Raw genomic sequence first — 15,349 nt, forward strand, 5'->3', positions numbered from 1 at the left:
AAGCCAGTGGAGTTGACAAACCAATTATAACTGATTGTACGGGCATATTTGGCACTGCCACTGAATACCTAGAACAGGGTTAACTCTCTCTTTCATGGCATATGCACATCTCTTGAACAAATCACAACAATGCTCATATTTCATGACGCAGCCTTGACTGCACACAGTTTATTCTTTAAGAAAAAAAGCAGACAGTAACAAGGACAAAGGTACACCAGTCGAATCATTTGACCCATACAACAAAGAGCCAGCCCCACCTGCCCTTCCCCTCCCCCAATAAATAAGCACTTTTACCAAGTAGGTCAAGCCCCTAACACAAAACAGCCGCAGCATGTCCTAAAGCTCAAGGTGGTACCTTATTCACATCCATGACCCCCCCACCATACCGAGCCCCCCCCCACCCCAAAACCCAACCCCTCTCCCCCCATCAAAAAATGGACCTGGCAGTTTACATGCAGTAAAAAAACACATTGTGGTACAGAACAGAATCATCAACTGCAAAACCACTTTTGTTTGTGTTTTTTTAAAGAAAGGAATAATGTTAACGTAAACACCCCCTCCTTTTAATTGTACATGATAGAAACAGATGTATGGCATTGGACATCAACACTGGTGTCGCTCCCATTGATCATCTACCAGGTCAAAAGGTACTTTGTGTCTTGGTTCTGGTGTGTGTTGGGCAGTATCTGAGCACACATGGGCACTATCTGCTTTGGCAGTGGTCCATGAAATACAGGCCTGCTGTTTTAGGATTTGGGTAAGTGACTATTGGAACAGATACAAGCTTGGACCAGCCCTATGTTCAATATTATGGTTTGGAAGGATTGCTGGATAAGGGTGAGTGCTTCACAAATGCACGTGACATTTCCCTGTTCGCCGCTTTAATGGAGATGGTTAACTGATTTGAAATAAACGGGTTAAACACGGCCGGTTCCATTGAAACAGTGAGCAATGTCATGCAAAAAAAAAACAAGCATTTGTCTCTTAAGAAAACCAACAGTGATTTTAAAATTACATTTCTTATCCGTTCCATGAAAAAAAAAGTTTCACCAGAATAGACGGGAATGCTCAAAATTATGACTTATTTTTAATTGAATGTGAAAAGTAATTTCCAGCTAGCCAATGAAAAGAATGAAAGGAGCTTGGTTTACCATTTCATCTGAAAGATAAGCCATGACAGACCAGCACACTCTCGGTATTGCATTGGGGTGGTCAGCCTAGAGTCTTGTACTCAAGGTTCTGAGGTGTGATCTGAACCTACAACCTACATTCTCCTGGGTGAGACTGAACCTCAACTGATAGCCTTTCTGTGGCTTCAACTGATGAAAAAAACAGCAGTGTGCAAAATGTGCAGGCAGTTCGCTAACACCCACTTTTTGCTTCACCCTCCCCATGACCCCAACCTTTTTGGGGCAAGTTGGGAAATGACCAGTGGGAGCTGAGAGGTAGCGAGAGGGCAAATATGCCAGTTTGCTGGGGGAAAAAAGCAGATCTAGGAGTGAAAAAAATAACTTAATAAAGAACAGATGCAGAAAAAGAAAAGGTGCGACAAAATGAGCAATGGACAGGGCAGAAAGTACACAGGTACAGCTGGGCCATTTTTAGTTGAAGGCTGATTTTTGAACACCTTTAATGTTTCTATGATAAAAAGCTGATTTGGTTCAACATGGAGGCTCTGATGTGGAGATTTCTGAGGGTTAGGTTTCATTAATTAATTGTAAGAAAAACACTTTGGGGGCAGTGGGGGATCCAACAGTAAGATGGACATTAGACTATGAATATCCTGTAATATCTTACTTTGTAGCTCTAATTTTGCTCATAGCATTTCTGTGAAACAGCTTGGGACATTTGAGCAAACTAAAGGTGTTATATAAATGAAAATTTTTGCTGTTGCTCTGAAAATTTTTAATAACATTGAAAAAGTTTCCACTTGTAGGGAGGAGACCAAAACTACAGGCCACAAAAATAAGATAGTCCCACGGGGAATTCAGGAGAAACCTCTTCATCCAGAGAGTGAAATATGGAATGCTACCGCATTTGATGCGAACAGCATTAATCCAAGGATGAAGCTAGTAAATGAGAGAAAGGAGCAGCAGGGTACATTAATTGGGTTCAAATAGGTAGGGTAGGAGGAGTTAATAAAACTGGCGTGTCGAATGGCCTGTTTTAGTGCTGCAGAAGGTACGTGATGTGCAAAAGCATCTCTCACATAAATGAATGTGCCCGGATAGGTGCACACATTGTATCAAGCAACTAAAGTGGTTGTTGCTGGTGTGTCTTGTTTTAATTTCTCTCTCTCGATGACTATTTTCTCAGGGTACACTGAAAAATAAACTCAGAAATTTGAAGATGTAAACATTACCGTGCAACTCATCCATAGCTGTCCCAATGACTGATGATGGAAATGGTGTATAAATTTCATCCTTCCACATTGTGCTACCTGGGCTGAATAAATCAATGTTGGCTTGATACTTTGGGAAGAAGGTTGAAAGTAGCTGGGCAAATGTTCAGTCTGAATATTAACTTTCAGGTTCTGTCCAATGGAATATGAAGTGATGTACCAAACAGCTTTTAGATCCTGCTTCCAATGTATTTTGTTTAAAGACATTCATCCTTAGTGGGTAAGGGGCCGGTAAGCCTGTGCTTTTAAAGTGGTTGTACATGCATTATATAATGAAAAAAAATGCTACTACAATCTTCCTAAAACATTGAAATACGCCAGAATTCTTACTTAATCTTAAGTCTAATTAAGTAGTGTTTAATTTTGAGATTTGATTCTTTGTTCTGGTAGTGAAAAGGGTTAATAAATTTAAGAAATAAAGGCATTTTCTCCCTCTCCTACATCTTGTGGCATGATTCCAGGAGCCAGGCACCTTTCATCTTCATTGGGGTGACAATTCTTCACGTTGGAACCTAGACCTAGGGCTATTCCACTAAAGGGGCAACACTGTCAAGCCTGGCTCTTTCCTTACCAGTGGTTGGTAAGTTTAATTGTTGTTGAGGTCAGCTAACCCAAAGCAGCCCCAAAGATGAAACCCAGCCTTTCTGATCTGCATAGTTAGGTAGCTGACTCATAATTGAGTCATAAAGGTAAGTACTAAATCTACTTAAACCACATTACCCGTGGCAAAAAGCTTGGGACATAAAAGCTCAAGGCTTGATAAATTATTCCTGCTTGGTTAAGGCTCCAGTCAAACCTTCTGTCAATACTGACAGGACAGTGTAGCTTTACTCTGGTATAGTGCTGGCCTAAATGAATAGCCCTAGCTTTAGGTATGAGAAACAGAAACTACACATTCGATGCTCAGCTCTGCAAGAATCAAAATGAGGAAATTGGTGTGCAAACTGCCAGGACAATATTAACAGAAAATACTTCAAAGAAACTGGATACCAGAACATAACTTTCTATCAAGGGGGAGGGGGTGGAAAGACAATTTTGAAATCTGACATAATTAGGATATAATTTAAAAGTAAAACTTCTTCAGTCATTATATGCAATTATTCCCATTATTAGATGTAAAACTTGAAAAACTCTACCTACAAAAGCCCCGATAGTCTCGGGGCTTTAAAAATCTACAATTACATTTTCAAATTGGCATTAGTATAGTTAACTTAAACATTTTCTAGTTTGCTTGTTCAACAATGCAAGTAAATTCATTCTTTCATATACTGAGCTACAAAACAGCTCGGGTCATTTCACAAATAAGAGTCTTCTGTTAGAGGAATTGTGTTGAAAATTCCCTGATTCGTTAAACACCGCTCAATATATTATGCTGACCAACACTTGATTCTCTCAATCCCAGTGTATGTAGAAACAGGAGGGACGCATTTCATGGAGAACAAAAAAAAATCAAAAATATAAACATACGCTCGAACATTTGTCACCCTCCGGAAGCAGCTGTCAATTGGTGCAAATAAGATTATTTGGATAAAGAACGTCCAAGGCATTAGCAGCTGTGGAGAAATAAAATACACTAAACATCAATGTTTATCCCTATTTCCATGAGGGAGAGGGGAATAAAAATAAAATTTACTAGTCAGTGTTGAATATTTACATCTTTTAAAAGCCAGAAGAATTAGATGGAAATTTAGTGCCTCGTAAAGAGAAGCCATTTTGTTCTAGAATAGATGCATCATGGGAATTACAGATCCACATACCAAAAGGCACCACAGCTTCATTAAGACAGACAACCTGACAAAAAAAAACTATTGTTAGGATTAATTCCAGAGGGCCAAGTTTTCCTTTAAAAAATAATAATAATTTGATGTTGTATTGTACGCAGTGCTAAGGCGACCAGTCAAACAAATGTTCTAGTTCACTTTGTCCTGGAATATATAGAGGTTGTTTGTGGCGGCTACTGCTATGATATTCTCCGACGGATGCCATGCTGTGTGCAGAATCTTCTTACTGAAGTCCAAACTGTCAACACTAATTTCGTCTTTCTTCCTTTTCCCACCCATGCACACTTTTCGAGGTTTGAGTATTGCTCTGGGCTTGCTGTTTTCCCGCGATGCTTCCAGTGTGACGTCACGCTTTGTGTTGCGGTCGAACATTCGGAAGAAGTTGTTATAAGAGCCTGTCATGATCACACTGCGAAGCAGAAGAGCACAGGAGGAAAGAAAGGAAGGCTTATGTTTCTACAACTTCAAGAAGCACCTCAACATTCTTCATGCACAGATTAGGCTGACTGGCCTGTAATTATGTGTTGATCCATTCCCCTTTTAAAACAATGGGATAATGTAAGTAGTTCTCCAGTGTCATGTCCATAGCCAGAAAGGATTGGGAAAATGATAGTCAGCATCTCCCCATTTCCTCTTTTGCTTCTCTTAACACTTTGCGGTACATTCCAAAATGCTAAATCACCCAATATTTCGTCTTTCACTATACTTATCTCTGCGATATTTCACACTTGGTCTTCCTTAATTATATTGCATTATTTCCTCTCTTTTGTGATAATACTCTTTTCTCATAGTGTACTTTTTCATATTTCTGAACCTCTGCTTCCTGCCTTCATACCTGTATCCTGTTTGTAACAGTCCTCCATCTGTTGCATTCAGGAGGGACAGTTTACGGTGTCCCTTGTTTTCTAATTGGTGTCAGTGGATTTCAATACCTTGCCTCAGCCAAAATTATTTATATGAATTAATCACAAGGTCTTTACAAAGCCACTACTCAGATCCTATTGGGCAACATTTACCCTACCCTTTCCTTTCTGACTTTGAGCCATTTCTAAGTGGCCATATCTTCCGTAATATTATGGAGGTTTTTTTTGTAATAAATCTCTTACATACCATCTTATCAAATCTCTTCTGAAAATTCATGTATATAAGACCAATTTTCCTTTATCTATACCTCAAGATTTCCTCAACAACTGATCTTCCTCTTCTGAAGTTGGAATTTGACCAGAGTATGTTACCCCCATATCAAGTGAGCACTCCATACACATGATGATGAATGTTTTTCAGTATCAAATGTCACAGTGAAGCTTGGTCCTATTACCACCAGACTGCAACTCATTATTGCAGAAGTCATTGCTGCTGGTTAGGAGTGGCAACCTTGGAGGACCTTCTGAAGAAGGGATACTGAGGCCAATGGGTGTTGAACCAGAGACCTTCTGCTCTGTAAGTTTCAGTGCTACAATGGACAGTAAACATATTCACACAGCCAACTGGAGATCATTCTTACCTGTTATATATGAGCACATCAACTAACAGAATGCAGATTTCCAAATTTATTTTACACAGTGTAGAGGCAACTGAAGTAATTGCACTTTTTTGCCTATGAAAGGATTAGTTAAATGACAGCTCCAGTCCAGGTAAAAGGGTAAGCAATGCAGACTACTTCACTGACCTGTTGCTTACAGTCAGGCAAAGTCTGGGGCAGCATGGTAGCACAGTGGTTAGCACTGCTGCTTCACAGCGCCAGGCACCTGGGTTTGATTCCCGGCTTGGGTCGTTGTCTGTGTGGAATTTGCACATTCTCCTCATGTCTGCGTGGGTTTTCTCTGGGTGCTCCGGTTTCCTCCCACAGTCCAAAGATGTGCGGGTTAGGTTGATTGGCCATGCTAAAATTGCCCTTAATGTTGTGAGATGTGTAGGTTAGAGGGATCAGTGATTAAATATGTAGGGATATGGGGGTAGGGCCTGGGTGGGATTGTGATCGGTGCAGACTCGATGGGCCAAATGGCCTCCTTCTGCACCGTAGGGTTTCTAGGAGATCAAAGACATCACCTACCTGTCAGAGCCATTCCACACACACTCAAATTTGTCAAAGATGCAATCGTTTTCATAGAGGGAACACAGCTTACTCCTCAGATATTCATGCACCTGAAAAAAATACAAAACAGCGTAGAAACAGGGATTAAGAATGACAAGTGTTCCCTTATATTTATGGGTAACAGCAATGATTTGTTTAATGACTAGATATTAAGGGACAAATTATGGAGCCTACACTGAGCTCCCCTCCACTCTCCCTGTCACCTTGCTGGGTATCACATTTCAGGCACAACTCACCAGTCCTGGTCACCATTCATGTGTGGACTTTGACAGTGAATGTCAGCAAGCTGCTTACCATGGCCAATCATTGGCGAGTACAATCTTGTCCCTATGCAAAGTCCAAATGTACTCATTTCCAACAGAGGTCTCTGCATTAATCTGCATGGTAACACTAGCCCAGGGTCACTGATGCTTATTTATTGTGCCTCAACTGTTGACTGAGATTAGTGAGCTCATTTCAGGAATTGAATCCAGCAAAATCTTGCTGTACAGCTCAGCTACTCACTTAGCCAACAGAGAGTTGCACTTCTGCAGGCAAACTCACCAACTCTATAATCTTATAAACAATAATCAGTTTTGCAGCATCCTATGATAGACACTGTTCTGACACATATTTTTGTGTGTCTGCAAAGCACGATATCAAGATTATATTACAACAACAACCTATATTTATATAGCATCTTTAATGTACTAAAATGTCCCAAAGTGCTTGACAAGAGCATTAGGAAGAAAAATTTGACACAAAGCCATGTGCAGAGTAGACAGGGCAAGCCCTTAATCCATCTCTTTGCTTGCTCCAAAAATCAATTCATGGTCTTCAGAAAAGGGACAAACCAAATTCAGGCTGACAAGAATAGGCATTACACCTGATCTCCAGCTTGATCCTAAGCTTGACCTTATCCAAAAGGTCGAGAAGTGAGTTGTACTCTGATTCTGAGGTCTGAGTGCTCATACTGACCAAAGCCGAAACCTGGTTAAGGCCAGCAACTGACTCATTTCAGAAGCAGACACATACTACAGCAGTGGAAGATAGTAGGGTTGGTCTGAAAGATGGATGTAAGACCCTTTGGTATCTGAATCTGTTTTGTGATAAAGGGTAGTGGTTAGGGAGAGTCTAGGACATTCATTTGTTTTCTTCTGCAACAAGAGAGCTATAAAAAGGAGAGGAGATCACACTAATTCAAATCTTGGCAACATCCTGTGAAAATAAATGCAAAGATCATAGAGAAGCAAGTCTACAGAGGCCATAGGGTGGGGGGAGGGAATGGAATGGATCATAATATACTACGGTTCCTGGGTGCATAATGAATACTCTTCTAATAATTGTTTTTAGCAACAAAAATTAGCGAATAAATTTATTCAGTGCCAATCTATTCCAGTGCCAGTATGAGCTGCAGAAATCAGTACGTTTGAGACTCTTATCCACTAGGGCACTGGACAGAGTGTCAAAGCTCATTTACCAGCAAGCAAAACCCTGACTAGGGGAGACATGATGGCACCTAACAATTCCTAGTTGAATGGAGGTCATGATGTGAAGCTGTTAAGTAGTTGTTTAAACAAAGAGTAGTTATACGGGCTTTTATTTAATTCCAATAAAATTCTGCTTTATTGGAAGCAGAAGAGTCAGATATACTAACAATAGGCCCAGGTATTTGACTGTATGAGAAAGGACATGCCTCCGCAGATATCCATGTTGATGTCTGCTCACCAAAAAGTCAACAAATTTTGAATATAAGGGCTGTGTCTATTACCCAGGTTACACCAGAGATCAAAGTAAAGCAACCTCAAGGGGACACAGCACAATGAGAGAGCACAATGAGAGACCACAACCAGATACAGCAAGGATGTGTGGAAGTGAAAAGCAGAAAATGTCTGCAAGATCCACTGGCTAAAAATTTGTTAGCTTTGTCCTACATCAAAGCAGTGCTGCCCTGGGAAAAGACAGCACAGTAAGAAGTCTCACAACACCAGGTTAAAGTCCAACATGTTTATTTGGTAGCAAACGTCACTAGCTTTCGGAGCACTTCTCCTTCGTTAGGTGAGTGGGGAGTTCTGATCACAAATAGGCATATAAAGGCACACACTCAGACAGCACCACAGCAATGATATCAATGAAGAATCCCCTGTGAGCTGCACAGGTACCAGTTGGCTGTGCTGTCTTCCCCCAGGAAATCAACTTGATCTATGTAGCATGATACAGCATTGCTTGAAGAAAATTTTAGCCTGATAGGTCTGTCAACTACCTAAAAGTGGAGAGAACATTTGGGCGGGAGTGGGGTGGAAGAAGGGGAACTCATAAATCAGAAAGAAGTGACTTCACAAAAGGAGGCCATTCGGCCCCTCATGTCTTGCTGCAAGAGCTATCCTATCAGTCCCACATCCTTGCTCTTTCCCCACAGCCCAGCTATGTTTCCTTTCTTTCTCAATGATAGTATTCACTTCCCTTTGCCAGTGGAATATCTTTCTATTAGCCTTTCCAATAAAGCATTCCAGATTGTAACAGTCTCCTGCTTAAAAAAGACTTTCCTCATCTCTCATCTTATTTTAAATGTGTGCCCTCCAGCTGCTGACTCTTGTGCCAGTAGAAATAATTTGTCTTCATTTATTCCATCAAAATCCTTCCCGATTTTGAATATCTCACCCAAACTGAAACTGTGCTGAGGGGTACTGCCGTGAATTCCCAGAACATAATGTAAGAATTTATTCCTCCAGGAGATTACATTGATCCTACACCCTGATTGGATGCAAACTAATCTTGAAATTCTTTTAGATATGACAGAATCCATGGAGAGAATAATCTTCCCAAACTCTCATGCAAGTTACTTAATACCAGCTTGCTAGTCTACTCAGACAGAAACTTTGCATCAACCTTTCATTTTGCAAGAATAGGGGTGATTCTTATTAGTAATCCCGGTTTCCATTAGAAATCCTGTCACTTGCAGCTCCCGTGTGCTGTGATACATTATAATCAGGCATTGAAGTGCCTCCAAATCCCTCTTTAGACTCCTTTTTAATATCCAATACCCATTGGTAAATACCCAGGCTTTCTGGGATGTCAGATTGTTGAAACCAGAATTGTCCCTGGATTGGATGGTGAGATGTGTGTGCAGTTCTATGTATGCGATGCAGTGTTTGCAGTGCTGTGTGTGTGATAACATCAAGCAGTTTTGCTGCCAGGATCCAACATTCAGTGCCAAGTTTGGGAAGGAAGATAACTGGATGGAAATTATTTGCTGATATTGCTCATGGGCTGTGTAACAACAGGAAGAAGCATTGAGTATTAATCTGTCTGGTTCTGAGTAACAATTAGCATACATTAAAAACTTGGAAATACTGAAAGGATCTGACTAAAATAGATGAAGTGTTTTGGGGTCGACCACAGCTCCACAGAATTGAGCAACTGCTGACAGTTTGCTCCTTGATGAATATGGAGTAAGATCTTTTATTATATTGGATTCCACATTACAGAATTACTGGAACTTTCATCTATTTAGGTTCGGGCGGAATCATTAAGCTTTATGATTTCCAATCTTATCTGATCTAAAGCTTGAATAAATTTTGATGCTTTAATTTATCCCTTCATTTACTGTATGGTTTGTAACTGTTCAATAACTATTCAATGATCCATTTAGTTTAACTGCGCCTCATTCATTCCTTACTTGCTCTATTAAGATTAATAATTTTAAAAATAAAACAATATTCTCCAGGTTTTCAACCATTTTTAGAAAGCTCTATTGTTTTCTTCTTGGTCTTTCATGGAACCCAACTGAAAAACATTGGAAAAAATCCTTGGGATTTTAATTGAAAAAAGATCCTAAGATCATTAAGTGCTGAGTGGTTGTCATGCATTTTTCACAAGTGAAGGAGATTCATACACTTCCCCCCGATTGAAGGCTTGTTGTGTAACAAGAGCCTGTTCTCATGGCTGGATGAGGTGTCCATGTGCAGTGGAAAAGGAAGGATGAAAATAAATATTTGATCTATTATTGTCACATGTATTAGTACACAGTGAAAAGTAGTGTTTCCTCTGTGCTGTCGCCCAGCATAAGTTACAAGGCTCATTTTAACATTGTAGCCTTGAAAGCCCCAAGAGCTTTTTCCTCCTGGCCTCTGATTTTGGCTGAACAGCTCCATTAAATAACTATCCAGTCCCACTATCTGAAACTCCTACCCCAATCCCAATGGAAAACCACCAGCTTCCTACTTCTTCGAATTTCACTCAGCAAATACCTGATATGTTTCTAATGGTCTGTTCTCCATGTTCAAGTCCCAGACTTTGACGGTGAGGTAATCCCTCGTCATCATGTACCTCCCGCTGTGGCTGAACTTGACATCCGATATTGAGGAAATGATCTCGGAGAAGAACGACCGGTTGCTGGGATCCTCTGGCTCTTCAAAAACTGGAGATCAACGCAGCCAGAGGGAGAGAAATAAAATGCACCAGTTAGCAGCTCTTCATTCAGAAATCTTCAAACATTCATCGAAAGAACACGGGGACATTTAAAATTACAAACACAGCAGAACCCTCAAATTTAGGAACTGTTCTCTCACCTCTGGGATGGCAGCACAAATCCAAACCAAATTAATTCTGTAAGTGTTTCATATAAAACACAGAGTTATTCTCAGCTAAAATCTTCTAGATAGTATCAGTCATCAAAGCGCAGTAAACTACAATTCAGTACGAAGCTGATAATCTCAGAGAAGCCACAAAGAGCATTTGTGTAAACTGGGCTGGGGGATTGTATAACTGGTTATATTGTATTCAATGATGCTACTCTGAAATTGGTACTTCCACACGTTTCTATCTTTTGTGTGAAGACGTGCATCCTGATTTCCCTCCTATTCAACCCATCTCTAATTTACCATAGTGCTCTCTTGTTCTTCATTCCTCTCAGAGAGTTAGCTACCTTTTCAACATTTTTAAATACTCAATACGCTGAAAGGAATGCAGCTGAATTTATAAACTGTCCTCTGAATTCAAGTCACAACTAAGATATAGGAGCAGGAGCCTCAGAACGCCCGGAATGGGGTGGGATGGGGTTTGGGGGGTGGACACAGGTGGCTGCTGTTGGACAGCACACAATATATAATTTTGGCCAGTGTATTTATTGTCAGATCCGAACACAACTCCTGCTGACTGAGCACTATTTGTGAACTGGCATACCTATTTCCCATTTTATGTTCCCAAATGCCTTCCTTAAGTACATATCATAAAAGTAGATCTCATGGCAGGCAGCAGTAGCATTTTCTTTAAGTCTCCCCTAGGGCCTCACTCATTACCCAAGATGAACTAGACAATCTTTCTGTAGACCACTTCTAAAAACTTCTTTGGGTACAAACAAAAAAAATCAAACGACAAAGAAATGTTGGTTTCTCCTTCTCTGAAGGAAATGCCCACTGGCCTCCTTTCAAATTATTAGCCCTCCCTCCCCCTCAGACTTTAATTATTATTTTATAATTAACAATTCTTCAGCATCTTTATTCTAATTTCATCAAGGCTTTAGTAGCTTCATTTAAATTAAAAGGAAGTGGCATCTTAAAAGTTTTAGCATTTTCTTAATATGCTGAAGATTTTATGCTAACTAATATAGTATTGGGCACTAAAACTTACCATATCTTAACAACTTGTGTTTTAACGTCATAAAACAGCACAGAGTGCTTCTTGGGAACATCAAACAAAATCTAACACCAAGCCAAGGACAGAGATATTAGGAAAGGTGACCTAAGAGCTCCGTGTGAAGGAGCATCTTGAGATGTGGAGAGGCAAAAAAGAAATGCCAAAACCTAAGACACAGATGGTTGAAAGCACAGTGGTCCATATTGAAAGGAGCAGAGGAGATGGAGAAGAGGCCAGAGTGGGACGAACTAAAGCTTTTGGAAAGTTACATGAGGTTACACGGACAGGGAGGAATAGAGAAATTTGAAAACAAGGAACTTTAAAATCAAGGCATTGGTAGACCGGGAAGGTCAGCAAGCACTTCCACAGAGCTGGGCAATTGGAAAGATCGTAGAATCTCAGAAGGAGGCCATTCAGCCCATCGTGCCTTGATAACTGTTTGAAATCAGGGTCAGGCTATTGAGTTGGATGATCAGTAATGAATGGCAGAGCAGGCTTGAAGGGTCTAATAGCCTACTCCTGCTCCTATTTTCTATGAAATTAATTTCTCATTTTCCTAACAGATCAGCAAGATTTTCTTTTACTATTATTCATCCATTCTCTTTTGAAACTTGCTACTAAATCTCCTTCCAAAGCCCTTTTCAGGCAGTGAATTCAGATCATAATATGGCAATGTGTATATAAGGTCTCATTGTGCATTTTTTTAATGTCAGTATTTTAAATCTTAGTCCTCTAGTTGCCAACAGTCTTGCCAGTGGAAACAATTTACTTTATCAAAACTCTTTACAGTTTTGAACATCTTTACCAAATCATCCCTTAACTTCCTTTGCTTGAAGGGGAACAATTCCAAATCTTTTAGCCTCCTCACATAAAGGAAATCCCCCAGCACTGGCACCCTTCCAATGAATCTCTCTCAGTACCCTCTCTAAAGCCTGGGGTGGGGAGGGGAAGAGGGGAATGCAATCATTTGTCGTGGAGCCTTCTTACAGACGCTTTTGAACAATTGCTTGGAAAGGTTCATTTCCTGGTGTTTTCTAAGCAGCGTGACTCCTGACACAAAAATCTGTGCTGGCAAGTTTAAATTGGGCCATCGGGCATGTAGTCTTGCTCAGAAATGAATTAATGAAAAGCTTTCAATTTGCACCACAGTTCCCTGGCAAAGGATGCTGCAAAAAGTACTGCCAGATAAATTAGCTTATGCAACATGGCTAGTGTAAAAAATGTAAATTTGCTGGGATTTATCCTGGCTGCCTCTTTGTGGCTCACTACAACATTGTGAGTGTAATTCACCAAGGGGAATACTAAATGTGTGCAGGTTTTTTTTAAATCACATAATTTCCATGATATTTGTGTTGTACTCCTCTATCGCTCCTCTACCACACATGAATATTTTCAGGCCTCCCCTTAGTTTTTATCACTCATGTAATCCATCAGCTGTAAAAGCCCAAAGCTGTTACATCTGTGGACCATGGGTTGCGTTGGTTGCAGTTCATGCAGCATGGTTCTTGCCAGTTAATTTCTTTTTCCAGTATCAATCATGGTTCAGTGGTTGTAGTCTTCTCTCCAAGTCAGGAGGTCGCGGATTCAAACTAAGGCTCCATATGGCTGTTTATTTGATTGTGAGGGATTCCACTGCAGTCTTTGAAGAGGGACAGGGGGAGTTTCTCCCACTGTCCTTATTAACATCTAGCCACAATGACCCAAAACAGATTACAGTACCTGTTCATCCATCACATGGATGCTTACAGAATCAAAGGATAATGTCAGCTGGCCAACATCCAGCTGGGTTTCTGCAGGAACCATTTAGCTAGTCCCACTGTTCGGTCCTCTCCCTGTAGCCTTGGAAATGTTTTCCCTTCAGGCACTTATCCAATTCCCTTTTGAAAACCACAATGGAATCTGCAGCAACCACTCACTCAGGCCATGCATCCCTGATTCATTTTTCCTCATTTTGCTTTTGATTGTTTTGCCAATCACCTTAAATCTGCATCCTCTGGTTCTCGGAACTTCTTCCAATGGGAACAGTTTCTTTCTAGCTTCTCTGTCCACTTCATGATTTTGTAAACCTCGACTGAATTTCCTCTTCCCCAAGGGTAATAGTTTCTCTAATCCATCCATGTAACTGAAGTCCCGAATCCCTTGAACCATTCTCATGAATGTTTTCTATACCCTCTCGGGCAGCACGGTGGCATAGTAATTAGCATTGCTGCCTTACAGTGCAGGGACTTTCATTAGGATGTATATTTGTTGGGAGTCATGAATTATCTCTCCAAATGACTGCCACTGCTCATGTACTGTCTTACCTACAAGTCTATATGACCAATCCATTTTGGCCAATTCCATCCTCATACCTTCTTAATTCCCCTTCTTTAAGTTTACACTGATATTTCAGTCCCAGTTTTTTCATACTCAAGCTGAATGATAAGTTCTATCAAACTGCAATCACTACTTCCTGGGGATCCTTAACCTCGACATAATTTATTAAACCTACTTTATTACACATTACCAGATCCAAAATATCCTGATCCCTAGTTGGCTCCAAGAAACCATACCAAATGCGCTCTATGAATTAATTCTCTTGGCTGCCATTTCCAATTTGATTTGCCCAATTAAATTTGCCCATGATTAATGCAGAGCTCTTTTTACATGCATTTATTATTTCTTGATTTAAACTATTCCCTATAGTGTGGCTACTTTTCAGGTCCCTGGCGCTGTGAGGCAGCAGTAGTAACCACTGTGCCACCATGCCACCCCATTTTACTCTCCATCTCCTTCATAATCCGTGGCTGAAGATCACAAACTTGGGATTTAGCAAGTTTCAGTAATTTCCAGATAGTTATTCCTAAATCTGCAAATACAATGGACAGCAGAGCAGCAGTTTGAGACAGCACTGCTATGGTGCCATCTGATATCTGTGGCAATTCTTCTCCATTCCTCCTTTCAATGAAAGATAGGAGGCTCTCTTTCTCTTAGCAAGACCCCAATGAATCAGAAGTTGCTTCCAGAATGTCAAAAAGCATAAACCTGGACGAACTGCATTGCACATGGTGGGCACCTCTGTTTTGTCCCAATGGCACAAAAGGCCCAATGAATGTTACAGCTCATTGCTGCATGGTACCCTCAATGCTTACTGGGGTAAGAACTGTGTGACCCATTGTGCTCTGATATTTATGGTTATTTAAAATTAATAAGAATAAATGAACTGAAAACTTTGGTTACATGGATAAATTGGCAAAGCTGGGGCTATTCTCATTACAGAAGATTGAAAGAAGAAACTGTTCCTATTGGCAGAAGGGCTGAGCAGCAGAGACACAGGTTTAAGTTGTCTGGCAGAAGAACCAGAAGTGACATGAGGAGAAGTTTTTTTTTTACACAGCAAGTAGTTAGGATCTGGAATATATTGCCTGAGAATGTGACAAAAGTAGATTCAATCGCAGCTTTCAAAAGGAAATGGAA

General features: G+C 40.5%; 1 protein-coding gene across 5 annotated transcripts in view; it reads right to left on the bottom strand.

Annotated features, from left to right (window-relative positions):
• Window positions 1–426: 426 nt before the first annotated feature.
• Window positions 427–15,349, bottom strand: part of LOC145351957 (serine/threonine-protein phosphatase 2A 55 kDa regulatory subunit B beta isoform) — a 512,592-nt gene continuing 497,669 nt past the window's right edge. For all 5 annotated transcript variants that reach the window (XM_080201784.1, XM_080201785.1, XM_080201786.1 and 2 more), the window contains 3 exons: window positions 10,507–10,676; window positions 6,236–6,327; window positions 427–4,591 (listed from right to left, as the gene is read on the bottom strand). In XM_080201784.1, the coding sequence (XP_080057910.1) occupies window positions 4,312–4,591; window positions 6,236–6,327; window positions 10,507–10,676 (542 nt within the window). In that variant the 3' untranslated portion in view covers window positions 427–4,311. The remainder of the gene's footprint in view (window positions 4,592–6,235; window positions 6,328–10,506; window positions 10,677–15,349) is intronic.

The sequence above is a fragment of the Carcharhinus amblyrhynchos genome, chromosome 13 (assembly GCF_965287045.1).
Source record: "Carcharhinus amblyrhynchos chromosome 13, sCarAmb.v2.hapA, whole genome shotgun sequence".
Classification (NCBI taxonomy): Eukaryota; Metazoa; Chordata; class Chondrichthyes; order Carcharhiniformes; family Carcharhinidae; genus Carcharhinus; species Carcharhinus amblyrhynchos.